Genomic DNA, 27,877 nt, shown 5'->3' with positions numbered 1-27,877 from the left:
AAAAAAAAAAAATTACCTAATGTTTATCTCAGGCTCTAAGATGATGGATTTAACTTCAGAATCTTTCTCAACACAGAACACCAGATTCTAAGAATAGTAAGTTCTCTAGGTCTATCACAAATTTATTTTAAGCAAGTTACTCAAGCCTTCTGGTGACAAATAAACTAGTCCTCAAAGGGACTCCAGCCACGCTCCCTCGTCCATCTGCCAGCTCCCGCACAGGTGGTTCAGTCACTAATTTGGCTCCTCGCAACCCCACAGACTATAGCACACCAGCCTCCTCTGTCTTTCTAGTGATTCATGTCCATTGAGTCAGTGATGCTATCTCACCCTCTGCTGCCCCCTTCTCTTTTTGCCTTCAGTCTTTCCCAGCATCAGGGTCTCTTCCCATGAGTCCATTCTTTGCATCAGGTGGCCAAAGTATTGAAGCTTCACCTTCAGTTATCAGTCCTTCCAATGTATATTCAGGGTTGGTTTCCTTTAGGATTGAGTGGTTTGATCTCCTTGTGGTCCAAGGGCCTCTCAATTCAAAAGTTATCAATTCTCCAGCAGAGGAGTGAGATGGAGAACAGAAAACAACATCCGGGTCAAAGGAAAGGCACTTAGAACCACCCTAATCTCTTCAATTTTATTGTAGGACACACTGGGGACAGAGGAGGGAAGTGGAGGAGCGATGACAAGAGGGCAGCTGGGGGCCTCCCCCACCATGAGCCTTTGAACCCAGTAGGGGATCAGGCAGAGGCAGCAGGGGAGGATGCAGGAAGTGCAAGCATCACCTTCCATGGGACAAGGATCCCTCATCATGGCGTTGGCCTTCTTAGCCCAGCATGAGGGGAGGAGCCTGCTGGGTGGGAGGGCTGAATGTCTGCAGACACCAGGTGGCTAGTGGGACGGGTTACTGCCACCCATGCCTGGAAGCACTGAGACAGGCTTAGCGCCGCCCCCTCCCTGTAAGCGCCATGAAAGCGCTGCCTCCCAGGAGGGACACAAAGAACCTGGCCGAGCTTGCTGGCTCGCACCTCATTTGCTCTAGAGAAGACAGGGGAACCTGACATACTGGTTTGAAAGGCTTTCTTTTTCGCCTTGGTGAAAACAGGCAGGGGAGAGAGGTGGGAGGGACGAGACAAAACACTGCCAACATCAAGACACAGGCTGAATGTCAAGCCCACCACTGAGTCACCTTGCGCAAGTCACTTCGCTTTCCTGAGACTCAGTTCCTTCATCTACAAGACGAGAATGACGGCTATCCACCTTGCGTCCTTTGTTGTGAGGAATAAATGAGAAAACACATGTCATCTTGACACAGTGCCTTAGACGGAGAAAGCGCTCAGTAACTAGCTATTATCGTGATACGCAATGCAACATTGAGAACAAGACTGTGAAGACTCAGTAACTAGCTATTATCGTGATACGCAATGCAACATTGAGAACAAGACTGTGTAGAAGGCTCAGTGTGGAAACTCTAGTGGCGGGCAGGGGGACTCAGGTGGGAGGCCGGGGAGTGCATCTGAGGAGATGTTTGCCTTCTTTCCCCTTTCAGGCTGAAGAGGGAGCCCCCCCACCCCAACCCCAGTGGGGCTGGGAGGGGCATACATAGGGGTGGGGAGGGGTCTTCGTGAAAGCCCCAGGGCTCCTCATGGGCCCAAGTGGAAGATAAGGATACAGTTGGGGGTATACGGATCCTCTGGGGACTATTTTTAAAAAGTTGGTCAAGAAGAAGGAAGAGAAGGGGGATGTTTCTTCCCACAGGAGCAACTGCAAAGACATCAAGCTGGATCCACCTAAGCTTTCAGATCCAGCCATCATGGGGCGGCTGCTGGGGGGACACCATCGTCCCCTTCTTTCTCCTCAGTGCCGGAGCTATCAAAAATACATATAAACTGTGAGAAAGTTCACATAAAAATGCTTTCTGCATGTATAAAAAAAAGACTGGCCATGGTCAGTGGCTTGGGATGTGGACTCAGCGGCCAAGGAGAGCTGGTGGCCGCCCAGCGGTAGATAACCTGGTCTGGGTGGCCTGACAGCTAGGACAGCGCCTGCTCTGGGGGAGGCTGCGTTCTCTGGAAGACGTTTCTGTGGAGCTGAGGTCTGGGGTGGGAGGCGGGTGGGGGCTGTTACGGAGACAGTGGCTCCATGAGTCTCGCTGTGACCTGTGCTGGGGTAGGCCGTAGGGGAAGCTGAGGCCCTTGGCCTCAGTGGACTCCTTGTCAAGGGCAGAAGCTTCCTTCACAGTAAACCTCCCAGAGAGCAGGCCTCCAGGAAGTCCTGAAACAGGTTCTGGGGTCCTGTCGTAAGATTGGATTGAGTGGTCTGGAGAGCAGCAGGGTACAGTATGACTTCCCCTTCTGAAGGAGAGTTCTGCCCAGAGCTTCCGGAAGGCTGACGTCACCTGGGCAGGGGACCCCAGGCACAGGAGGGCAGCCAGGCAGGCCTCTGGCCTGGAAGAAGGCTCCAGACAAACAGGAGTGCTTCCTTGGCACCCCCCACCGCAGGCCAAGGCTTCTGGATGTCTCTTTTGGAAGGGGTGAAGGTAAGGAGAGGGGGTGGCCTGTCTTTTTAGCACCCATTCTTCCCTATTGTTTGCCCTGCAAGGGCTGGGACTATGTGCCTGAGTGGGGTAGGTCCAAGGAGATGACCCCAGGCCATCTCTTTTGGGGTCTCAAGCAGCTACCAGAGCCAGGAATGTAGTTAAAGACTGTGGCAGCCAGCGCTCAAGGTCAGCCAAGGACGCCCTGTCCACCCACCTCCGAGGCAAACCTCAGATGGCCGCCATTAGCTGACCCCGGTCCCCACGGGCAGCCTGAGAGGTGGAGCGAAAGGCTTGGTGTGTGACACATGGGAAGGCTGCTCTGGAGCTCCCGGGAGGAGAGGCCAATCCAGCTCCCTGTCCAGCTGGGGTCTCACCGGCCGGCAGGCTCACTAGGGCTGGAGGAGGGGCAGGCCGCGCCGGAGGCCTTCCTTCAGGAACTGCATGTAGGTGGCTGTGGATGGGTCTTCAAAGGTGGACGAGAAGCTGAAGACGTGGTTCTCAATGTCCTCGGGCTTCATGGATGTGATGTCCAAGAAGTAGTTGGCGTTGATGTGGTGGACCTGGGGGAAGAGCTGGGTGAGGAGAGCGGGGTGGGGGGCCCAGTGCCCCCTGCAGCCTCGACTTTCCTTGTCTGGGCAGATGACGGGCAGGCTGGGCAGCCGTGAGCACTGCTGCAACCGTTCCCCTCCTCCTCCACTCACAGGGCTCTCAGCCTCCAGGGCTCCGCACCTCGCCCACCAGGCAAAACCTAAGGCCTTTCAATATCACCCCGCCCCCCAACCCCGCCTCTGTGCCCTTTGACCCTCTCATCTCTGATCCTACAACCCCTGAAATCCACATTCACTTCTGTCAAAATACTTGCATGCCCAGGCCTGTGTTCCCATCAGCTTCTCACTCCAGCTAGTGAGCACCTTAAGGGCAGGTACCCGGTAAACGAACGGGAGAGTGCAGGCAACCCACCGCCCAGGCGAAGTCCTGTCTGCCCAGCTCCACCACCTGGGGCTCTGCTAGGCTGGGTCCACTGAGGGGGTCGTCCACTGAGGGGGTCGTCCATGGACCGGTGTGAGCTGGCTGATTCCCCAAGGCCTTCCCTTCCCTGAGCCTGAGACAGAAGCTTCCCTGGTGGCTCAGCTGGTAAAGAATCTGCCTACAATGCAGAAGATCCTGGTCTGATCCCTGGGTCAGGAAGATCCCCTGGAGAATGGAGTGGAAACCCACTCCTTGCCTGGAGGATCCCATGGACAGAGGAGACTGGTGGGCTACTGTCCGTGGGGTCACAGAGTTGGTCACGACTGAGGGACTGATGCTCAGGGCCAACCCAGCTCCTGCTCCTCTGCTGCTCCCCACCTGCTGACCTCCCACCCTGCCCATCCCCCAGGACTGAAAGGAGAAGGAGCTGCTTTGCTCAGAAGAGCAAGCGATGCTGAGGCTCACAGGTGGGCGCCTGTTTTCAGAGCCAGCTATGCTTCTTTCTTGTGCGGCTTTTGCCATGTCTCTGAACCTTTCTGAGCCTCAGTTTGTAAAAATCACCATTTGTGATCATCGGTCTCGCAAAGCTTCTGTGAGACTCCTGCTTGAGGACGTGAGTGAGTGCTGTGTCAGGGGCCCTTAGGAAGAGCGGGGGTCTTGCCTCTGCCTGGGTGGTGTCAGATCCTTTCTGCTGCCACCAGGCCTGCCACCTGCCACCCCTCATCCCTGCCACGCCAGGGCTGGCTGCAATGGTCTGAGGTGAGACTTCCCTTCTGGGTCACATTCCTGTCTACTCTGCTGCCCACTGTGCCCCAGAGTGCTGCTGAGGTCCCCATTCTGAGGGAAGGTCCCGACACCTGCAGGCAGGCCGAGGGGACATCAGGGGATAACTGAGGCTCGGACTGGCTAAGAGACCAGCCAGGAGGTGGCAGAGCCAGACCGGGATGATGAGGTCTGTAAGCCACGGCCCTGGCTCGCTGCTGCTTCTGCCTGCGGCTGAGGCCGGGTGGCGGGGACCTACCACAGTGCCATTGGGCAAGCAGATCATCATCTCCACGGGGAAGCTGTACTTCTCCAGGTGCAGGCCGGCCAGCTTCTGGTGGGATGGGTTCTCCTGGTTGTTCTGCAGGGACAGTTGGGTATGTTCCTGCTGCCTGGGCTCCACTGTCCCAGGGGCTCCCATGGGGCTCTTCCCACCCACCTGCTGCTCACCTGCAGGTCCTCCAGCTCCTTCACCAGGGACCAGGTGCTGATGAAGCTCTCATTGAGGAGGGCGAGGATGGGCGAACTTTCCAGGACGGTCTCCCGGAGAGTCCGCCCCGAACCTGTTCAGGTATAAGCAAGGTCAGGACCCCACATGTCTCACTGGGATCTCAATCAGCAGGAAACCTCAGGGACTACAGAACACTCTGTGCACCCAGGTGAGATGACAGTGATTCAAACAGCGCCACAGAAGAGGTACTGAATTCCTGGTAGCTGTAATTAACATCAGTAACATACTGGAATCCTGGGCTGAGACTTGGTGTTGGGCCCCACCTGGCCCAGGGGCTTGCAGACAGCTTCTTAAATCCACTAAATACTGCCCCAGGGCCTTTGCACAGACTATCCTTCTATTTATCTAAAACACTTCCTCCTGTCACTCGACAAACCCTTACTCATCCTTCAGAGTCTCAGCTTGTGTCACTCTTTCAAGTAAGCCTTCCCTGACCCCCAGTTACACACTGTTGGGCCACTCTGGACCTTGCCTTGTGTAAACTTGCCACACTTGTAGCATCTGCCTTCTGCACACACTGCGTGCTCCCTGAGCCCAGGGACCGCTTCTGACTTCCTCGATGCAGGATGCCCAGCACCTAGCCTAAGGCTAGGCACAGGAGGTATCCGGGATGTTTGTCGATTGGCTGGACAAGGGCTGGGGCGGAGGTATCCGGGATGTTTGTCGATTGGCTGGACAAGGGCTAGGGCACTGTTTGCTCCTCTTTGTAACTCCCATCAGGCACCCAGAGAATTCTGCACCAGGGGGTCTTTGGAGTATTTTTCTGATTAAGTGAAAAGTGTCCAGGCTTTGGCACTATTTTTCTCTGACTTGTGTGCAACACTTTCCAGAGCACGGACACTTTCACATCTGTTTTCACAACGGTGGGAGGTAAAGTATGTTATCCTCTTATTGCTGAGAAAACTGAGGTCTGGGAAGGAAAATCACTTGGCCAAAGCCTCCTGGCTGAAGATGGCAGAGCTGGACTCCTTCTCCAGAGTCCAGCAGCTTCCTCGGAGCTCAGCACAGCACCCCAGAGCCCTCAACGCACCTCCCTGCCCCATGCGGTCCTCAAGCAACCTCGGGCTCTGAGAGCAGAGTCCCGTGGTCTCAGAGCCCCCTGCGCCCACAAGGAGTGACGCCGCCCCCTCTACCCGCAGACTGGCGGGGTCTCCTCACCTCAGCAGGACTGGTCGTCCAGGGCCCCCCACAGCAGGATTGAGTGCACCAGCTTGTTCTTGGCCTTGGCTTGGTCAAAGGCCTCGGTGAACGGCAGGTAGGTGACCTGGGGCCAAGTGGGGACAGAGAGAAGCTCTTGTGTGCGGCAGGGCCCCACTGCAGGGGCTGAGTGTGATGTGCATGTAGGTGTGTGTGTGTTTGTAGTGGATATACGTGTATGTGCACGTATGCACATGTATGGATATGTGTACGTATGCACGGACGTTTGTTGTGTGTGTGAGATGCTGAGCCAGAGCATGGCTCCGCCAAGTTCTGAAAGACAAAGGGGTGGCTCCCCGGCCCAGGCTGAGCCCCACAGGGAGGCAGCCTGAGCCACAAGCCCTGCCTGGCACTCGGTGCCCAGGGCCCACCTGCCGCTCCTCAGCTCTCCTCCCAGCCCCAGGAAGCCCGCCCCTGCCTGTGCCCACTGTCCCGCCTCACCTTCTTGAAGGGGTACATGGCCACCTCCAGGCGCCGGGCTGCCTCCTCCCAGCTCAGCTCCTGCTGCCACTGGATCTCCTCAAATACAAACTGGAGGGGCTCCCCTGAGGGCAGGCGGCTGTCGATCAGGTTGCCATCCTCGTCCAGGATCACGGAGGGCACCGAGGGGCCCAGCGCCTCCAGCTCCATCTGGGCCAGGGGTCAGTGAGGGATGTCTCAGTAAGGGGCAAGAGTCCTCCAGGGGCCCCAAGAGACCCTCAGAGACATGCCATTCATTGTAGAGGCGGGGAGACAGGCCCAGGGAAGGGCAGGGTCCGGTCAAGGCTGTGTACAGAGCCCACTGTCCAGCCAGGGCTCCACCGTGGGAAGCCGGCTGGGGCCCATGGCAGCTGCTGGACTCCGCGTGCAGGAATACGTGTCCTCCCAGGATCCTGCTTTGCCTGCCAGGAGCTCTGTCACTCCCTGTCCCAAGGCTCCTAGCCAGCTGGGTATCCCTGCAGCCAGGCTGAGAGACCCTGTGGCAGGGTTCTGCCTCCAAGCCCCACCTTCCAACCTGAGGCTTCCTGGGTGGCTCAGTGGTAAAGAACCCGCCTGCCAACTCAGGAGATGCAGGAGACCCAGGTTCGATTCCTGGGTCTGGAAGATCTCCTGGAAGAGGAATGGCAACCCACTCCAGTATTCTTGCCTGGGAAATCCCATAGACAGAGGAGCCACCGGGCTACAGTCTATGGGGTCGCAAAGAGTCGGACGCGACTACGACTAACCACGTGAAGGGACCACCTGTGCGCTCACCTGGGGTATGTAGCCGATGTCCACCTCCATGTTGCTGCTCTCACTGGCCCCGTACAGCCACTCCATGTCCACATTCAGAGACCTGGAGACGGGAGAGGGCGCCCAGGGCACAACGCCATCATCAAAGCCCATCAGACGTCAGACTTGATCTCACCGAAAGCCTGACGCTGGCCCCATTTTATAGATGAGGACGCTGAGACTCAGCAGGGTGAACCCAAGGTCTCAGAGCCACTGGGATGCTGACGGCAGAGCCTGGGACCTTTTCTTTCCAGGCTGCCTCTTCTAAAGGCACTAGGACCACACCACCCTCCACCAACCCAGGCCTGTAGTGTACAAAGGGCTTCTACATCCACGGCTCAGGCACTGCCCGCGACCCATGACTCTTAGAGGCAGCGGTCATCAGTGCCTCCCCCAGCACCTCGAGTTGGGCAGGAGTGAAAAACGGGTACTGTCCTCTCGCTGCAGGCCTCCTCCACTGTCTCCAGTGGGAAGTCTGGCCTGATCATGTGCAACCTGCAGATCCACCACATGAGGGCGCCCCAGGACAGGCTACCAACCACCTTGGGCCGGTGAAGCAGGCACTCCACCGCCCCCTCCTGCTCCTTGTTTCATCCAATCCAGGACCCCACCTCCACCCCTGGGCTGGGGGCAGACGTGCCCTGGGCTGAGCCCCCGCAGCACAGGGACTTGCTTGCTGAGCAAGGGAGAGGAGGAGGGCCGGTCTTTCCTCATCATTTTCCCATGGGCCCCTCGTTGCCCTCGGTAACCCTGAATGAGGATGGCAAGTCGCTCCTGGTCCTGGTTTCTCTTCCCAGGCTGTCCCGGCGACCCTCTCACTCCTGTCTAGGACCCAGCCGCCCATCTAAAAGATGAGGAAACTGAGGCCTGGAGGGGCCCAGGGTCTTGCCCACAGCCACTGGTGTTACAGCTGAGACTTAGCTCTGGGCCATTCGGCTCCCAGCCCGGGTACCGTCCTGGTACAGAGTCACTCAGGCCCCCCTGAGCTTGCCATCTGGGATAAAGCTGGAAAGGCTCTCTGCATCCCCCCAACAAGAGGCTGATCCTGAGCAGGTGGAGCAGGTGGAGCAGGCAGGCAGGCAGGTGGAGCAGGCAGGCAGGCAGGTGGCTGGCATTGAGCCCTTCCAGAAGCCACCCCCAGTCCCCACCCAGGGTCTAGGGTAGCAACTGCAGGCAAGGAGGGCCTGCCCCTTAGGTCTCTGCATGTGCTGTTCCCTCTGCCTGGCTAAACCCTCCTCAGCCCCCAGGTCGCTGCACAGATGTCCCTTCCTTTGGGAAGGCTTCCTGCACCCCCACCAGTCAGGTCCCTGCCCACCTGCCAGCCTTTCCCTAAGGTGCCAGGGCAAGGTGTGGTCACGGGTTTGTCAGCAGAATGAGCAGGGGTGGGGGGCTCCAGCTTCAGGGAGGGGCTGAGGGCTGCTGCCTTGGGTTCCAGCACAGAGCTGGCTGGTCACTCCATCATCCCAAAAGCATGTCCCAGGTGCTGCCTGGGATGACGGAATGACCACCTCCCTGCCCCCGACCACCTCATACTGCCTCCTCCGAGGTCAGCTCCAGGTGCCTCCCAAGAGGAAGGGCTCTGGGGAGAGACTGAGGGGGGCTGAACTCTGGGAGCTGGCGGGGGCACACGTGAGCAGGATGCTAGGGTGGGATGGAAGCTCTCACCTGTGGTTGGGCACGAAGAGCCGGAAGTCACGGACGTGGGTGGCATCTTTGGAGAGGACGACGTGGCCGGTGAACTGGCCGGGGGAGAACCAGAAGGGGAAGTCGGGGGGCTCGCTGAGCTGGAACTCGGCATGGATGCTGGAGGGAAAAGACCTGGCTGGGAGTGCGTCCCCTGGCCGAGCAGAGCTTGCCTGCCCACCCCCTTCTGCCCCAAAGCCTGGAACCCACGCAGGGATGGCCAGACTCTGGGTGGGGCAGAGGGCTGGGCAGGGGGCGGAGGAGTGTGTGGGGCAGGGAGAGGGGAGGCCCTCAAGGTGCTGCCCTACCTTCAGGGCCCAGTTTCCCCGCGCCTTCCCTGGAAGCCTAGCTGACCCTCCTCTGAGCTCTCACAGCCTCTCCAGGGGCTGTGTGACCTGGTGTCACAGCTCTTACGCACCCCCTTCCATGTGGATGACAGTGACGGCCATCAGCCCCATGCTAAAGCACACTCAGCACTTTTCCCTTCCTCCTGGAGGAAGTCACCCCTTCCCTGGTGCATGAGGAGGAATGTGAGGCTCAGAGAGCAAAGCTGCTTGGCCAGGCCCGCAGGGCAGTAAGTGGTGGTGATGGGGTGGCGGGGTCTGGCCCTGGCTCCCGGGGCTGTACCCTTCTGTGCTGCCCTGGAGTCCCAGGCCCAGGTGAAAACAGGGATGGGGCTGCCAGGACCCCTCACCGGAACATCACGGTGTAATAGAAGTCGCTGATGGCGGTCAGGCAGGCCACGGCCCCCTGAGGGGCAAAACGGGTCTTCACGAAGGGCCGTGGGTGGAACATGCTCAGGAGCCGGTGGATGATGACCTGCGGGGAAGGCAGTGGGTCCCGGGGTTGGCTTGCGGGGACCTGGCTCCCCTGGGTGAGTGTCAGCCCTGGACCAGGGGTGGGGCCAGACGGAGGCAGGAGTGCAGGACGAGGGGCAGGCCGGCGGCCTTGGGGTCCAGGTGCGGGGCTGGGGCATGGGGCCATGGGGCTGCCCTCACCTCCTTGCCCTTGGGTGGCGGTGGATAGAAGCGGTTGTTGGACAGGTAGCCAGTGAAGACACTCAGCTCACTGGGGATGATCCACCAGGGCTCGCCTAGCTCCACGTGGCCCTGGGGCGGGAGGAAGGGCCGGAAGTGGCGGGCGGCAAACACGGCACTCGGCGAGGCTGCCGTGGTCCAGTTGCGGAGGCCAGACAGGGCCAGGCGGGAGACCTGGGGCAGGGAGACCGTCAGTGCGCTGGGGCACTGAGAACCTCCCAGGCCGCCTGGAGGTCTCCTCGAGCCCTGAGCCAACCCCCAAACCCAGAAACAGAGGCTCTGGGAGGCTCCTGCTCTGGTCAGGACGGGGTGAGTCTGGCGGGTACCGTCCTGCCAGAGCTGAGGCTCACTTCGCCTCCCCCAGCCCCTAGCCTGGGAAGCGGTGTCCCTGCGGCCCCTCGGGTCCAGCCCAGGCCAGACACCTCTTGCGAGGACAGGGGAATCGAGGCAGCAGCAGGGTCACCTAGGACTGGAATGGGGGGCTCTGGGGGGGCTCTGTGTGTAGGCCCTGACCGCCTCTTCCCGCCTTCCAAGCCCAGGTCCCACTTCCCTTGTGCATAAGCCAGCAGACCAACCCCAGGTGCCCCCACCCCACCCCGGGCTTCCTCACCCCTCCACCTGCCCTGCTTTCTGCTCTCTAAGCTCCCTCTCCAAGTCTCCTCCCTGCAGCTAACGTCCTGGGTGACAAGAATTCAGGAGTCTGTCGGGGGAGCAGCAGCCACCTTTGGGTGAAATCTCTAGGGTCAGGGGCAGGATGAGACCACAGAGGAGGGGGAGGAAGGGCACCGCTACTTCAAGTGTAGTCTGGGCCATGCTGGCTGGGCACCCCGGGCACAAGGCCTCCCTGAACCATTTCCTCATCAGTAATCCACCCCAGTGCTGTCGGATAAGTGACGGGCAGGAGAGGAGGCAGGTCAGACTATGCAGGCCTAGAGCAGGAGGCGGCCATGGACCATGCAGGTCCCCTGGTCAGAGCCCCACCTTCAGTGGCTCTTCCCTGCCCTTATGGGTCACCAAAAGCAGCTGCCACGGCAGTGAGTGCCTGGCCCCGCTCAGGGATCCCAGCCGCCAGAGAGCTGTCCCACCTTTGACAGTAACAAGTCCCCTCCTCCACCTCCCTGGTGAGGGGCCCTGGGCTCAAGGAGACTTGAGAGGTGGGGCTTAGGGAGCAGAAAACAGGGCAGGCAGAGAGGGTAAGGAAGCCCAGGGTGCGGCAGGGGCACCGGGCTTATGGTCTGCTGGCTTAGGCACAAGCTGAGATGATGGAGGAGAGTTCTCAAAGCAGCTCACAGGCAGGTTCTCAAAGCAGGGCTGGCTGAGTGGGGCCAGGCGGAGCCTGTCTGCCTGCTGGTCCTGCTCACAGACTGTGGAGCTCTTGGGGAGCAGCCTGCAAGGTGGGGCCTGAGCTAGGGAGGCAGGGCTGGGGTCTTCCAGACCCCACCTCCCCTGTCAGTGCAGGTGGGCCCCTGCACCTATTCTCCCCACTCGGTGGGAAGGACTCATCCGCTTAGACAGCACTCCAGCCCGTCAATGGCGGACCTTCTCCACCCAGACCGTGCTGGACTCTCCCCTGGACGTCCTCAAGGACCTCAACTCCAGCAGTCCAGACTGACCCCACACCCTCCCTACCAGACCCGCGCCCCTCCTCCAGCCCCCATCAGGAGATGGGTCCCCACGCACCTGGCCACCAGCCAGAAGCCTGAGATACCCCAACCACCCCTCCCACCCCCTTCCTTTAGGAGCCCTGCGCTGCCTTTCTGTCCTCCCAGCATCCCTCGGGCGGTCCTTCTTTTCCATCACCAAGGCCTCCCCTTCCCCCTTCCTGTCTTCCCGTCCCTCCTGGGAACTGGTCTTCTTCTCTTCCATTTCTCCCCAGCTGCCACCCTGGAAAGCCTAGATCTGATGAGGGATGTCTCCTATTTCAAAACACACTATGGTATTTGGCTGCTGCAGAATGAAGGCCAAAGTCAGGCAACTGAGCCCCTGGGCCATCAGGCAACTTCTCTTCCAGTCCCACTGATGGGGATGCCCCTACCTGGGGTCCAGTCACCCCCTCTCTCTGCCCTTGGGGTCCTGCCAGGCATCTCCTGCCTTCAGGCCTTTGTCTGTGCTGAAGTGATGGTTCAGCTGAGACACAAAGGCTGAGCAGGTGTGGGCAAGACAAAGAGAAAAGGTGTTCTTGGTCGAGGGACCAGCATGTGAGCTGGCTCACAGGTGGAGGGAAGTCTGGACACCTGGAGCCGTGGACAGCTGAGAGGAGAGGGCAGGGGAGCGAGCAGGAAAGGCAGCAGGGCCTGGGGATGCCAGATCCTGGGAAGGCTTGAGACCTTGTCCACAGGGCCTTGGGTTCAGGTGGGGCTGGTTAGGATGGCACTTGTCAGGGTCATTCCCCACCCCAGAGCCCCTACCAGGGCCTAAACTTCAGATCCAGTTCATCGGAGCTCAAGAGAGCACCTCTCAGGGGCCAAGTACTGTGCTAGGGGCCTGGGGATTCATAGATGTGTGTCACAGGCCTTGCCCTGAGGAAATCGCAGCCTTGGAGTGGAAGACTGACCTGTAGAAAGTAATGATCATAAGCAAGGTGGCTGCATCAGCATGGTCTCTAGCATACCAGCTATTTCCTCCAGCCAGATCCTCCCTACCCTGTGGACACCGGCCTGAGCCCTCCTCCCCTGCAGTTGCTGTCAGAAGTCATTCCCTCTAGGGAGCCATCTAGGTCACAGGTTCATGCTCATCCCTCCTAGCTCCCCTACCAGACCGGGGGCCTGGACGGTGGGCACAGGGCCTGGCATGCTGGGTGCACAGAGGGCACTGGATAAAGGAAGGAAGGAAGGGAGGAAAGACGAGCAGAGCACAGACCATTCTCAGGAGGCGAGTACACACAGATGGTCCCCCCATCTCTGGTCCTGTCTCTGGGAGGTCCCCTGCCCCTCCTGCCCCAACTTACCCCTAGGAACCCATCTTTGCTCTTGGTCATGGACTCTGGGAGCAGAGGCTGGAATCGGGCTTCTATGGTGAGAGTCTCCTCGCTGGGGTCAGGGGGCAGCTCCTCCTCCTCGTAGTTGGCCGTAGGAGTAGACCCTATGAGACACAGGCCACCAGAGAGGGGTCCTCCCTTAGACGGCAGGGCCTTACTTCCTAGGATGTCCGCATGGGCCAGTGATTAAGGAAGCCATGCTTGGGAGGGATGGGGTGGGAGGTTGTAACAGGTAACAATCACCAAAGTAACAATATAGATTACATCGTTTATCAAACATATACAAATAAATTGTATATGTATTGGGCTAGCCCAAAAGTTATTTGATTCTCCCATAACATCTTACAAGGCTTCCCTTTTAGCTCAGTTGGTAAAGAATCTGCCTGCAGTGCAGGAGACCCGGGTTCAATCCCTGGGTTGGGAAGATCCCCTGGAGAAGGAAATGGCAACCCACTCCAGTATCCTTGCCTGGAAAATCTCATGGACAGAGGAGCCTGGAGAGCTGCAGTCCATGGGGTCGCAAAGAGTCGGGCATGACTGAGCGACTAACACTTATAACATCTTACAGGAAAACTTGAACGAACTTTTGGGCCAACCCAATATGATATACCGGAGAAGGCAATGGCACCCCACTCCAGTACTCTTGCTTGGAAAATCCCACGGATGGAGGAGCCTGGTGGGCTGCAGTCCATGGGGTCGCTAAGAGTTGGACACGACTGAGCGACTTCACTTTCACTTTTCACTTTCATGCATTGGAGAAGGAAGTGGCAACCCACTCCAGTGTTCTTGCCTGGAGAATCCCAGGGACGGGGGAGCCTGGTGCGCTGCCATCTATGGGGTCGCACAGAGTCGGACACGACCGAAGTGACTCAGCAGCAGCAGCAGCAATCTGATATACAAAGTGTACGTATAATGTATACAACATAGTATATCCCGCATATACAATTTCTCCTGTATATATCACATTTTGGCTTCACAGTAGTCCTGTGAGCAATATTATTAAGTCCATGTTACAAATGAGAAACTGGAGGCTCAGAGGGTTGAAGTCACTTCCCAAGGACACACAGCCAGGCCAGGCTGGCTGGTCCCCTTCCCTCAGCCCATCTCTGGGGTGAGGTCAGCTCTATTTCCTGGACCATTTGGGGCAAATCCCTCAGCCCTTCTGGGTTTCCTACATGAGAGATGGAACCCATGCTACTATGCATGTCCGGTCTTGGGGGCCTCATGGAGAAGCAAGGGCTGCTCGGGGAGGTCAGGCAACGTGGAATCAGGCAATCTTTGGTGTCACAGAAAGAGCGCTGGTCCTGAAGTCAGGAGACCCGCTTCTCCCGGATTTCCTGGGTGGCCCGTTTCCCCATGGGTATAAGGAGGGGCTGGACTGACAGGAGCTGAACTTGATTCATTGGATCTCTTCCTGCTCAGAGACCTGCCAAGTCTGTAGTCCTTCAAGGGTGGAGGGAGTCAGGATGAAGGCTTAGGGGGGTGGCTAATAGCAGGGAGGGGCCCCATGACGCAGATAATGGAATGAAGCATGGGTGGGTCTCGCCATGACTGCTCTCTTGGGGGCAGAGACCATTGCTTGGCATTTGTTGATGGACGGACAGACTGGATGGGTACATTCAAAGGAGTGCTTACCCAGGAATCACTGGAATCACCAGGATGCCTTTTTAAACTACAGATGCCCAGAACCCCCTGAGTCAGACCTACTGGGTCAGTCTTCAGGGGCTAGAACCTGGAGAAAATGTGCTTTTGATTAGCCCCCCACCCCCTACCCCCAGTGGCTTCTGATGGAAACCCCTGTTCTAAAGCATCCCAGTTACTTCTGCATTTCTAAGTCAAGGCAACAAAATTTCCAAACAGCAATCTGGAAACCTCAGAGGAACGGAGCAACAGGAATATGTAGGGTTACTGGTCAGCTTGCTTATCCAATCATTTTCCTGTCATCACAGGTAATTCTGAATAATAATGCCATGCATTTTGTGGCTCTTTGGTTTTTAAATAAAATTTGTATTTCCTGACTTATACGTAAACTTTGCTCACTATAGACAATTTGTAAAAATGTTAAGCTACGAAGCAGAAAATTAGGCATACATGACTGTACCACCTAGAGAGGACTGTTTGCCTCTATTTCCTACTTAGATTTGGTGTTTCTTTTTGGTTTTATTTTTTGTTCATCCGACAACTTGGTCCAGTTTTGTACTCACAGTGGCTCAGGTGGTAACGGAGGGAGAGATTATTTTCCCCGATGGAGAAAAAGATTTGTGTAAAAAAACTAAAGCATCCCCAAGCTCAGCAAGCTTGGCCAACATGTCATTATGAGGGAACTCTGGCTCTCTAGGCGCAGAAAAGGACAAGGATGTGGCTGTGTGGCTGCTTGGAGAAGTGCGTGCAAAATACGAAGTCAAAGCAAACCCGCCCGGGACTGACCTGTGTACTTGCCCATCTGCTTTCATGACAGAACCTGACTACCCCGGGAGGCACTGACACGTCTGCTCCACCAATTAGCATTTTTCATCTGACTCTTCTCCTCTGACAGGGACTGCAGGCCACCGGGCCGGGACTAAGCTGACCTACCCAACCCCATCCTGAGACACAGAAAGCCCATCTCAGACCTCGGGCACTTACTTGCCTGAGAGCAGTGGCGTCTCTGTCTTTTCCATCTATTGACCTACTTATACCAGGCGATCTGGGTAACAAGTAGATGCCCAAGATCAGAAGTTCAGGAAACATCACAAGATATGGACACAGAGGTTAGGGTGGTGATGGAGCGGTGGGAGAGACATTTTATAATTCATTAGAATGCTTTAGCTCATCTTTACAACCGAAATCAAATTACATCCAGGCAAAAACGGGTGACAAAGTAGGATAGGAATCTGACAGTTCCCCAGGAAGGTTTAATATTTAGTAGTAATAGCAATAGCTCCTGTCTATTGATTATCCAGGCTTCCCGGGTGGTGCAGTGGTAAAGAATCTGCCTGCCAATGCAGGAGATGAAGGAGACTCGAGTTCAATCCCCAGGCTGGGAAGATCCCTTGGAGTAGGAAACGGCAACCCACTCTAGTATGCTTGCCTGGAAAATTCCATGGACAGAGGAACCTGGCAGGCTACAGTCTGCTGCTGCTGCTGCTGCTAAGTCACTTCAGTCATGTCCGACTCTGTGTGACCCCATAGACGGCAGCCCACCAGGCTCCCCCATCCCTGGGATTCTCCAGGCAAGAACACTGGAGTGGGTTGCCATTTCTGTCTCCAATGCATGAAAGTGAAAAGTGAAAGTGAAGTCGCTCAGTCGTGTCTGACTCTTCGTGACCCCATGGACTGCAGCCTACTGGGCTCCTCCATCCATGGGATTTTCCAGGCAAGAGTACTGGAGTGGGGTGCTATCGCCTTCCCCAGGCTATACAGTCCACAGGGTCGCAAAGTCAGACACGACAGAGCACACATACCATGCCATTGACTATCTATTGCATACTGGGCACTTTGCAGACGTTTTCTCTAATCCTCAAATCAGCTAGTGCAGGACCCGAAGACAGAAGCTCCCTAAACCTCGCCCTACACCCTCCTCGCACCCTCCTTTCCCTCCTGGGCAGGCTGGAGAGGCTTCCTGCTCCCCAGTCTCTCAAACTATACACATTAGGATCAGGTCAGCATCCATCTCACAGGCACTGCTAAGAGATAACTCAGACGGTGCTTAAAGTGAGTCTGGTCCTGGGAAAGCGGTCCGAGAATGTTAGCTTGTAATATTCACCTGTGAGGAGAACAGGCTTGGGCGTGTGTTTGTGTGTCTATGTGTGTGTGTGTGTGTGTCTGTGTGTCTCTGTGTGTGTGTCTGTGTGTGTGTCTGTGTATGTATCTGTGTGTGTGTCTGTGTGTGTGTGTGTTTGTCTGTATGTACTCATGGTGAGGCAGCTTGCCCAAACCACCCACTAGAAAGTATCTCTGAAGCCCAGGGCACCTTCCTCCTACTCCAGGCAATTCTCCTGCTCAGAGCAGACACAGGGCAAGAACCAGAGGGCGGTGCCCCAGGTCCCTCCTCCTGGGTCCCCAGACCCTCCTGGTACCTGTCAGCTTCTCAGCGATGGGCTTGAACTCCTCGGGGCTGATGTACATGTCCCGGTCAGTGTCCAGGGAGGAGAAGAGGAAGAGGCCTTCTGTCCCCAGGGTTTTCAGTGCTGAATCCTGCTTGGGAGGAGGCGCTGGGTTGAGCAACCGGATACCCACTGGTATCCCAAACCGCTTTCGCCACCACCTTCCTGAGTTCTTTCAGCCCATCCATCTCCCAAACATCTGTCCAAATGCCACTTCTGCACGCCCCAGAGCCCAGGTCCCCCGTTCCCATCCCTCTGGGTCCCTGTTACACTCCGAGCCTTCGTCCACTGTCCACTCTCCAAGTGCCCGCTTCGTATCCGGATCCATCTGGAGTCACCCTCTTGGTCCACCCATCGTCCTCCCTGGCCTCCCCTCCCCACCGTCCCAGCGCCCCCGGCCCCGCCCGCCCGGATGCTCGGGTCCCAGTCGCTCTCAGTGCTTTGTCTGCGGTGAACTGTTCCAGCGCCCATCCGCCCGCTCCCCTAGGAGCCGTCGCAGCCCCGGCCTCGCTCGGGGCCAGTCTGATCACCCCCGCATCAGTCCTTCATAGCCCGCCCGCTTTCTGGAGCCCCCCTTTTCCTTCCTGGCCGCCCTCCCGGCCCTCCGGCCCCGTCCCCCTCCGGTCAGGCTGCCCTCCCATCCCCGCCCCGTCCCCCACCGGCCCCCGGCCCCTCGGAGCCCTGCCCGTCGGTGAGCCCCGCCGCCCGGGCCCACTCGAGTGTCCCCGGCCGGCCACCGCGCCCTCCCCGCCGACTCGGACCTGCCTCGCGGCCGCCTGGGCCTCGCTGTAGCGGGCGAAGGCCCGGGCGGCGGCGGCGGCCGCGGCGGCGGCGAGCAGGGCCCCCAGCAGCGCCAGGGCGCGGGCGCGGCGCGGCGGGGCGCGGGCGGCGCGGCGGGGCCGGAGCCCGGAGGCCCGCGCTCGCCCGGCCGGGTCCGGCCCATGGCGGCGGCTCCGGGCGGGGTGGCCTCGGACGCGGAGCCGCGGCGGCGCGGGCGCGGGCGGGGCCGGGGCCGGGCCTGGGCGCCGGGGCGGGACGGGCTGGGGCCCTCGGTCCGGCGCACGGCGGCGCTGCTGACTCGCGAGTGCAGGGAGGGAGGCGCGCCGGGGCCCCTGCTCCACACACACCTCCCTGCCGTCCGGCGGTGTCTCCTTCCTTCTCTTTCCCCTCCCCGAACGAAACCGGGCCTCCGCGTCCCGCCTAGCCTAGAGGAGCCCGGGAGCACTTCCAGGCTGAGCACCGGGAGAAGGAGATGCGAGGGAAGCCAGAGGCGGGTCGGGTACCCACTCTCCCCGCATCCCACCCTGCCTCTTATCCGACCTGCTTTTTGAAATGTCTCTATAGTCATCGCGAAACAGAAAACTACCCAAGTTCAGCCCTCCCTGTTTCTTTCATGGTCTTGCTGGAAGGCCACCTCTGCAAATTCATTAGGGACAGGAGCTACCTGTAAGGACACAGGCAGGTGCAGCGCTGAACCCTCACCTGCGGGGCCCAAGTTTCTTCACCTGTAAGGAGGATTCAGAGAGGCTCTTCTGTGGGTTGGTTGGTGTCGTTCAGTCGCTCAGTTGTGTCCGACTCTTGGCGATCCCATGAACTGCAGCACGCCAGGCTTCCGTGTCCTTCACCATCTCCCAGAACTTGCTCAAACTCATGTCCATTGAGTCGGTGATGTCATACAATCATCTCATCCTCTGTCCTCCCCTTCTCCCACCTTCAATCTTTCCCAGCATCAGGGTCTTTTCAAATGAGTCAGTTCTTCCCATCAGGTGGCCAAAGTGTTGGAGCTTCAGCTTCAGCATCAGTCCTTCCAATGAATATTCAGGACTGATTTCCTTTAGGATGGACTGGTTGGATCTCCTTGCTGTCCAAGGGACCCTCAAGAGTCTTCTCCAACACCATAGTTCAAAAGCATTGATCATTCGGTGCCCAGCCTTTTTTATGGTCCAACTCTCACATCCGTAAATGACTACTGGAAAAACCATAACTTTGACTATAGGGAAATGCCCAGGCGGGTGGAGGTGGCAGCCCCCAGGCACAGGGCAAGGCCGGCTGTGAGTTACCCTCTCCCCTGCTAGACCTGGCCTGGACACTAGAATGGTTTTTCTGGAGAACAACACTTAGGGGAGGGCCTTGGGCGTGGAGATGGGTGGAGTTTGAGGAAGTACTTTCAAGTCCTCAGAAATCTTGGTTCCACTGGGTCTCTTTTCCGTTTTATCAAGGGCCCTGAGATCCCAGGGGTGGCTGTGCCTGCACTTTCCCACGAGAGGGCAGCAGCTGCCAAAGCCTCTGGACAGGAACCCAGAGTCTGGGGAGCAGCCGCGCAGTCCTTGGAGATGACTGCCAGCCCCAGGGCAGGGCACCGCCCAGGTCTGGGATGTCAGGGGGAATTTAGCGGGTACTTAGCACCCAATGTGTGCTGGACTTGGTGCCATGAAATTCATGCCATCCTATTTCATCCTCAAGCCACCCAATGAGGCTTGTTTGACTCATTTTAAAATTGAGGAACCTGGGAATTCCTTAGAGGTCCAGTGGTTAGGGGGCTTCCCAGGTGGCTCAGTGTAAAGAATCCTCCTGCCAATGCAGGAGATGCAAGAGATGTGAGTCAAGAAGATCCCCTGGAGTGGGAAATGACAACCCACTCCAGTATTCTTGCCTGGAAAATTTCATGGATAGAGGAGCCTGGTGGGCTACAGTCCATGGGGTCGCAAAGAGTCGGGTGCAACTGAGCGCACAGGCACGCACACCAGTGCTTAGGACTCTGTGTGTTCCCTGCTGGGGCCCAGGTTTGCTTCCTGGGCCAATAACTAAGATTCTGCAAGCCACAAGGCAGTGCCCTCATAGAAATAATAATAAATTAAAATTGAGGAGCCTGAGCCCTGACACCCAGGTCTATCTGAGTCCAGATCTCTTGCCATGCTGCCTCTCGGGATGATCCAGCTGACTGAGTGGTGGGGGTGGCACTGGTCTCTACCACCACTTCTGTCCTTCATGGGTAACCAGCCATGACAGTGCCATGTGAGCAGGGTCCTGCCTTCCTAGTGCCCATAAATGACCTGGCACATAGTGGGCACTCTCATGTCTTTTGAATGACTGACACCCAGGGACCAAGAGTTGTGGACCCTGGACCCAGCCCTTGCCCAGCTTTCTGGCCCCCCATTCTCCGAGGGACCCACAGAGGCCTGACATCTGGTGTTGGCTTCTGAAGGCGTCCCACTGTGCCACTTCCAACTCATTATTGCTGATGTTTGGGGACACCCTGCATACGACAGATGCTATTAGAAAACCAAATTCCGTTCTTTCAGGAAGCAAAGCTAACAGAGCACAAAGCAGGTTGGGGGAAGATTGATGAGTCAAGTCCCCTGGAAAATAAATGAGGGGCGTTTTCTTCACCAGATCACTTTTACTTATTACACTTGCTTTTTGTTAAAGACACAGGACCCCACTGGTCTCGGTGGCCCAGGGCTGGAGAGATGTGACTGAGATTGGGAGGGGGCATGTCTCTCAAAGCTGTGGGGTTTCTGGGCAGAGGGGGAGCGGAGAGGGGTGGACTTACAAGATTTGACTCAAGTCAGTGAAACTCTGGAAAAAGGGTCAATCTTGGGATCCAGCTCTGGGGAGACATCAGCTCTGGCCTTGGCAGTGTCCGGCTGGTGGGCACCCTTCCCAGGAGGGCTTGCCTCCAAGCCAAGGACCGGGGCACAGCAGGACAGAGCCTTGAGAGATTGGGCCAGCAGGGCGGCTGTAGCCGGGGGCAGCCCTGCAGGAGGTCTTTGGCACCTCCCATGTGGGCACGGTGATATTTGGTAGTAGCACCAAGGTAAGTGGCATGTTGGCCATATCCTTCTCACCCATTAGCAGGGAGATCACTCATTCACCTACTCAACGAACAGTTACTGAGGGTCTTCTATCGTCTGTTCTGGGCACTGGAGAGCCATCAGAGGATAAAGTGAATCTCTGATCTTTTTTTATTGAATTAAAATTTTAATTAATTTTAAAAAAGGAAGATCTTGAGAAGGATCCTGGTATTGGCAGTGAGACACTGAGGGTCTATGATCTCAGGTCTAAAGAAAAAGAGTAGACTAGCCAGTGGTTACCCTCCCAGCCGCCACTTGACATTCGTTTCAGTTCATTCCAGGAGGACAGAGAAGGGCAGGGAGGTAGGGAGCGTCTCAGCAAAGCTGGCTTCAGCTCTGGTCATCTCACCTACCCACTGCATTTAAGGAGCTCCAGGTTAAGAGTTTCAGAACATAAGGCACCTAGTCCGTCACTCAGGAGAAGGGAAGTCATTCCAGGTTTCCAGAAATCTCCTATCTCAGATCTGAGAGTGTCCAGGGTTTCAGCTGAGCTTTTCAGGCCAACCAGCAGTTACTTGGTTAGTCCTGTGGCCTTGACCCCATCTCTGGGAAGGGCTACAGTCAGAGGGAGTAGGGCGAGTCTAGCCTCCAAGCCTTTGGAGGCACAGTTAGATAGCGAAAAGAAGGACCCTGGGCTCACTGATTCTAGGAGCGAAACTGGTGTGGGCAGCATCTCTCCTGGGCTGGACAGAGTGGAGGCTGGACACACAGCAGATCTGTCCCTATTGCAGCTACCAGCCCCAAGAATTGCTCCCCGGCCTGTCTTGGCTTCCCTTGGTCTCAGCTGCCCCTGAGATGCGCCTGTCGTGGCAAGTCCATCTCCAGCCCGCATATCTCCAGGGCCGATGTGAATCAGGTGGACAAAGTTCATTGGTTCCCCAACTACAGCCCAGTCAGTCCGGCTCCTCTTGTTCAGCTCGGGTTTCTCTACCATGCAGCAGCCTGGTTTGTCCCAAATTCCCTCACATTCCCTGATGGTTCCGGGTTGACCGATCTGCCTGGGGCCCCAGAGGATTCTTGCTCTGATGCCCAGACTGCCCCCTCCTCACTCCCCTCAGGTGTAAAAACACCCTGAGTATACTCAGCTGGACAGGTCTAGAGCAAGTAGAGTCCTCGGAGCCCTTAGCTGAGCAGGGAAGGTCGGTGTCTTGGACCCCGAGAGACTAGCAGGGTCAGGGAGTGGGGTGGGCAGGCCGGCACAAGATTCTGTCTCCCACTGACTTGGAACCCTGTTCTGCTCTGGCTTGAGCTGTCTGGCCGCAGCTGGTGTGTGGGGGGGTGGTTCCCACTCCATGCCCGCCAGGGTGGAGTTTCCGGGCTCGCTCCTCAATGCAATGGGGGAGCCAAGGGCCAGAGTCTCTGGTCATCTGGGCAAATCAGCGAAAACTCTGACTCCCGGGAAGTGAGTGCCTGGCGAGAGGGATGCATGCAGAGGAGGGTCCCCTTGGCTGTCAGGAGGGGTTAAGAGAAGCTTCACAGAGCCGATGTCCAGCCGGGTCCAAATGCGGGAGCTCACTGGGTGGAGCACTGGGAAGAACATTCCAGGGGCAGGCAGAACAGAGGCAGAGGCCCCGGGGCACGTCTATGGCTTTGTGAGGATGTAGTCCCGTGGGTCTGGGCAGAGGGGATTCAGGGCAGAGGTGGGGTGCTGTGAAGGGAGAGGCGGCAGGAAAGACACGCTGAGCTCCACCCAGCTTGTGAAAAGCTTGGACTTCACGCTGGGGCAGTGCAGTCACAGTAGGCCAGGACCTTCCGCCACTGAGGCACCTTCAGATGCTGGGGACCCGTCCCTGATCCCGTGTCCTGGCTTCTGCCTGGAGGCACAGGAGTTCCATGTTCACACCCCGGGTGTCCATGCAGACACTCCCACTGCTCCCCTGGAAGAGGAGGCAAATGGCCTTGGTGCCGGGTCACGGCCTCATACCCCAGCTGTGGCTCTCTCCCTCTCACACACCCACGTCCACACCTGCCTGCCTTCTGGAAGCTTCCTCTTTTCTTCTGCTCCCTGTGTCTCTGGGGTACAGGCGCCAGGAAAAAGTCTCTCTCCTGCAGGGGGCTCTGGCGCTCTCGAAGGAGTAAAACCAAATGATTTTTCTACAGTAGCTCTAGATGGCTAGTGTAAAGTTGGCTCAGTGGGAAAGAATCCACCTGTAACACAGGAGATGCAGGTCCAGTCTCTAGATCAGGAAGATCCCTTGTAGAAGTGAAGTGAAGTGAAGTGAATGTTGTTCAGTCGTGTCCGACTCTTTGTGACACCGTGGACTATAGAGTCTATGGAATTCTCCAGGCCAGACTACTGGAGTGGGTAGCTGTTCTCTTCTCCAGGGGATCTTCCCAACCCAGGGATCGAACCCAGGTCTCCCACATTGCAGGCGGATTCTTTACCAGCTGAGTCACCAGGGAAGCCCACCTGGAGAAGGAAATGGCAACCAGCTCCTGTATTCTTGACTGAGAAATCCCATGGACAGAGGAGCCTGGCGGGGCATAGTCCTTGGGGGTCGCAAAGAGCTGGACACTACTTAGCAGTTGAACATGCACGCACACTGGCTACTGGGATAACAGACCTGGTGGGGGTGGGGGTGGGGTGAGCGGGTAGTGAGAGCCATTTGGCTCTGTTTTCTTGTGTTTCTCCTCTATCGTCTCAGTTCAGTTCAGTTCATTTCAGTCGCTCAGTCATGTCTGACTCTTAGCGACCCCATGGACTGCAGCGTGCCAGGCTTCCCTGTCCATCACCAACTCCTGGAGCTTACTCAAACTCATGTTCATCAAGTCGGTGATGCCATCCAACCATCTCATCCTCTGTCATCCCCTTCTCCTCCCACCTTCAATCTTTCCCAACATCAGGGTCTTTTCAAATGAGTCAGTTCTTCGCATCAGGTGGCCAAAGTATTGCAGTTTCAGCTTCAGCATCAATCCATCCAATGAATATTCAGGGCTGATCTCCTTTAGGATGGACTTTTTGGATCTCCTTACAAGTTCAAGGGACTCTCAAGAGTCTTCTCCAACACCACAGTTCAAAAGCATCAATTCTTCGGCTCTCAGCTTTCTTCACAGTCCAACTCTCACATCCATACATGACCACTGGAAAAACCATAGCCTTGACTAGACAGACCTTTGTTGGCAAAGTAATGTTTCTGCTTTTCAATATGCTGTCTAGGTTGGTCATAACTTTTCTTCCAAGGAGCAAGCGTCTTTTAATTTCACGGCTGCAGTCACCATCTGCAGTGATTTTGGAGCCCAAGAAAATAAACTCTCTCTGTTTCCATTGTTTCCCCATCTATTTGCCTTCAAGTGATGGGACCGGATGCCACAATCTTAGTTTTCTCAATGTTGAGTTTTAAACCAACTTTTTCACTCTCCTCTTTCACTTTCATCAAGAGGCTTTTTAGTTCTTCTTCACTTTCTGCCATAAGGGTAGTGTCATCTGCATATCTGAGGTTATTGATATTTCTCCCAGAAATCTTGATTCCAGCTTGTGCTTCATCTAGCCCAGCATTTCACATGATGTACTCTGCATATAAGTTAAATAAGCAGGGTAACAATATACAGCCTTGATGTATTCCTTTTTCTATTTGGAACCAGTCTGTTGTTCCATGTCCAGTTCTAACTGCTGCTTCTTGACCTGCTTACAGGTTTCTCAGGAGGCAGGTCAGGTGGTCTGGTGTTCCCATCTCTTTAAGAATTTTCCACGGTTTGTTGTGATCCACACAGTCAAAGGCTTTGGCGTAGTTAATAAAGTAGAAGTAGATGTTTTTCTGGAATTCTCTTGCTTTTTCGATAATCCAACAAACGTTGGCCATTTGATCTCTGGTTCCTCTGCCTTTTCTAAATCCAGCTTGAACATCTGGAAGTTCACAGTTTATACACTGTTGAAGCCTGGCTTAGAGAATTTTGAGCATTACTTTTCTAGTGTGTGAGATGAGTGCAATTGTGTGGTAGTTTGAACATTCTTTGGCATTGCCTTTCTTTGGGATTAGAATGAAAACACCTTTTCCAGTCCTGTGGCCACTGCTGAGTTTTCCAAATTTGCTGGCATATTGAGGGCAGCACTTTCACAGCATCATCTTTTAGGATTTGGAATAGCTCAACTGGAATTCCATCACCTCCACTAGTTTTGTTTGTAGTGATGCTTCCTAAGGCCCACTTGACTTCACATTCCAGGATGTCTGGCTTTAGGTGAGTGAATCACACCATCGTGGTTATCTGGGTCATGAAGATCTTTTTTGTGTAGTTCTTCTGTGTATTCTTGCCTCCTCTTCTTAATATCTTCTGCTTCTGTTAGGTCCATACCATTTGTGTCCTTTATTGAGCCCATATTTGCATGAAATGTTCCTTTGGTATCTCTAATTTTCTTGAAGAGATCTCTAGTCTTTTCCATTCTATTGTTTTCCTCTATTTCTCTGCATTGATCACTGAGGAAGGCTTTCCTATCTCTCCTTGCTATTCTTTGGAACTCTGCATTCAGATGGGTATATCTTTCCTCTTCTCCTTTGCCTTTAGCTTCTCTTCTTTTCTCAGCTATTTATAAGGTCTTCTATCATCTAGGACCTTGGAAAGTCAGAGGGGTGATTTGCCTCACACCCAACACTAGCATCTTGGCAGCCAGTAATCAGTCCAGTGTTCCACATGGGAACAAAGTGTCGCTTGGGAAAACCGAGGCTTCTGTTGGCATTGCAGGAGTGGCTTTACCTGCCTGGACCCCATGGGCCTCTCAACAAATAAGTACCTACTCTGTGACGGTCCAGGAACACAGCAGCGAAGAAGACAGACTGGGTACTTCCTCCCTTGGACCTAAATATTCTAGCAGGAGGAGAGAGATGATGAACACCCAGAGAAGATGGTTTCAGATAATAGTGGACACGAAGAGGTAAGACAATGTGGCGTGGGGTGATGCAGGCAGCGGTGCGTGGCTTCAGCTAGCAGCTCATGTTTACACTGCAGCCTGAGGGAGAAGAGGCCATTCTTTGGAGAATGGAGGCAAGGACATCCCAGGCCGAGAGAAGAAGAACCGGCAAGTGCAAAGGCCCGGAGGTAGAAACAAGCTTGGTTTGTTCAAGAAACGTGAAGAAGGCAGAGCGCGTCATCGAGAGAGTGACAAGAGAAAAGGTTTGTGACAGAGGCTAGGGCCATGTCATCGAGAATCTTGTAGGCTGTGGCAACACGTTTCAGTTAGATATGATGGGAAGCCCTTTCAGGTGTTAAGCAGGGGGAGTGACATGTGATTTTATTTTATTCATTTATGCATCTGTGCTGGGTCTTAGTTCCAGCTCGTGGGAATCTTCCATCTCCCTTGCAGCACGTGGAATCTTTAGTTGGAGCATTTCAAATTCTTAGTTGTGGCATGTGGGATCTAGTTCCCTGGTCAGGGATCGACTCCACACCCCACTGCATTGGGAGAGCAGAATCTTAGCCACTGGACGCCCTAGAGAAGTCTCTGTGATTTGTTTTTGAAAAGACCTTTTTTTAATAGCCAAAAAAGAGAAATAACCCAGATTTCTATTGATGAGTGGATAAACAAAATGTGGTATAGCCAAACACTGGGTGTTATTCAGCAATTAAAAGGAGTGAAGCGCTGATGTGTGTTACAGCGTGAACAAACCTCAGAAACATTACATTGAATGAAAGAAGCCAGACACAGAGACCACATATTGTGTGAGTCCATTTATATGAAATGTCCAGAACGGGCAGATCTACGGAGACGTTAAGTACATTAGTGGTTGCCTGGGGCGGGAGTGGGGAACGGGGAGGAGAAAGGATGTGCTAATGGATACAGCGTTCTTTTGGGGGGTATTGAATGTTCTAAAATTAGATTGTGGTGATGCTTGTACAACTCTGTGAATATACTAAGAAACATGAATCGTATGCTCTAAGTGGGTGAATTTTATGGCGTATGAATTAGAATTCAATAAAGTGTTTTCTGGGTAGAGAAGAGACTGAGGAGAGCAGGAGTGGAAGGAGGGAGCCAAGAGGCTCATTTAATCCCCTTGCTGGGCTGGTGAGGAGCTGGAAAGAGGTGGGAAGATGCAGTCAGCCATGTGGTGGTGGAGACAGGGCTTGCTGATGGCTTAGGGGAGGGTGGTGAGACCAAAGACAAGCATCGATTAGGGCTTGAGCTTGGGTGAAGGAGGAAACAGAACAGGCTCTATCTTGAAATCAGGACTCCATCTTGAGCCGGACTGTGCACTTTGAGTTATATGCCCAGTATCTATGGAAACAGACCAACTGGAAAACCAGGGCCCTGGAAGGAAGAGCCCCAGGGCTCATACCTAGACTCTCCTCGCCTAAAAGAATACCCTAATTATCTGTGTAACGGATAGAATCATACATTCTATTATGCTTGTTGGGATATGACCACAGGTCTGTTGATAATTGTCCACTGTTAACTACCTAGGCTTAAGGCATATGAATCATAGGTTAACTTTGTATCTTTCTTTTTCCTTTGTTCAGACTAGTTTCTGGGAACCTTGTACACTTAGGGTTATAGGTTTTCACAAAACCTGGTCGGGGTCCTTGCCTAAGAGGGGACTCTGCCTTGCACCCACCGGTGTAGTGAACTGCACTCCACTCTCTGCATTGTCCTGAGTGAGTTTGTTTCCCGGGACTCATGGCTACAACAAGGGTAGGTGGTAAGGCCATTTCTGGAAGTCTGAGAGGCCCAGGCTGGGGGCAGCTGGGTCAGGTCTGCTGTGTGGAGATGCCCTGAGCTGCCAGAGAGGCCGCGGGTGTGGGAGTCTGGAGCTGTGAGCTGCTGGACTGCAGACTTGGAAGTTGCCAGTCTCCAGATGACATCTAAAGCCCCCAGATTCAGTGAGATCTCAAAGGAGGGTGAAGAGGCCTTCAGCCTGTGTGGCCTCAGCAGCTGAATGTGGTCCCAGACGTGGCCAAGCCTTGGAGTCTGAGTGGCTTTGGCTGGATTCACAGGCATGGGGCTGGGACTATGATTAGCCAGAAAATAGATTAATTGGAGGGGTCATGACAGCTTTTGGCTAGACTCTCAGACTGTCCAGGCAGAGAGATTGGT

At 55.5% G+C, this 27,877-nt stretch overlaps 1 protein-coding gene across 1 annotated transcript; it reads right to left on the bottom strand.

Annotated features, from left to right (window-relative positions):
• Positions 1 to 606: 606 nt before the first annotated feature.
• SELENON (selenoprotein N) lies at positions 607 to 17,960 on the bottom strand. The gene is given in 13 exon segments (XM_070383137.1): positions 607 to 3,090; positions 4,521 to 4,622; positions 4,712 to 4,824; positions 5,931 to 6,036; positions 6,411 to 6,599; positions 7,203 to 7,284; positions 8,886 to 9,023; positions 9,598 to 9,722; positions 9,902 to 10,114; positions 12,888 to 13,021; positions 16,976 to 17,093; positions 17,764 to 17,885; positions 17,888 to 17,960. Coding segments are annotated over 13 exon segments (1,671 nt in total). The 5' UTR covers positions 17,946 to 17,960; the 3' UTR covers positions 607 to 2,919.
• Positions 17,961 to 27,877: the final 9,917 nt, after the last annotated feature.

Source organism: Bos mutus, chromosome 2 (genome assembly GCF_027580195.1).
Source record: "Bos mutus isolate GX-2022 chromosome 2, NWIPB_WYAK_1.1, whole genome shotgun sequence".
In the NCBI taxonomy this organism is placed as follows: domain Eukaryota; kingdom Metazoa; phylum Chordata; class Mammalia; order Artiodactyla; family Bovidae; genus Bos; species Bos mutus.
This window is presented reverse-complemented; position numbering and strand designations above follow the sequence as displayed.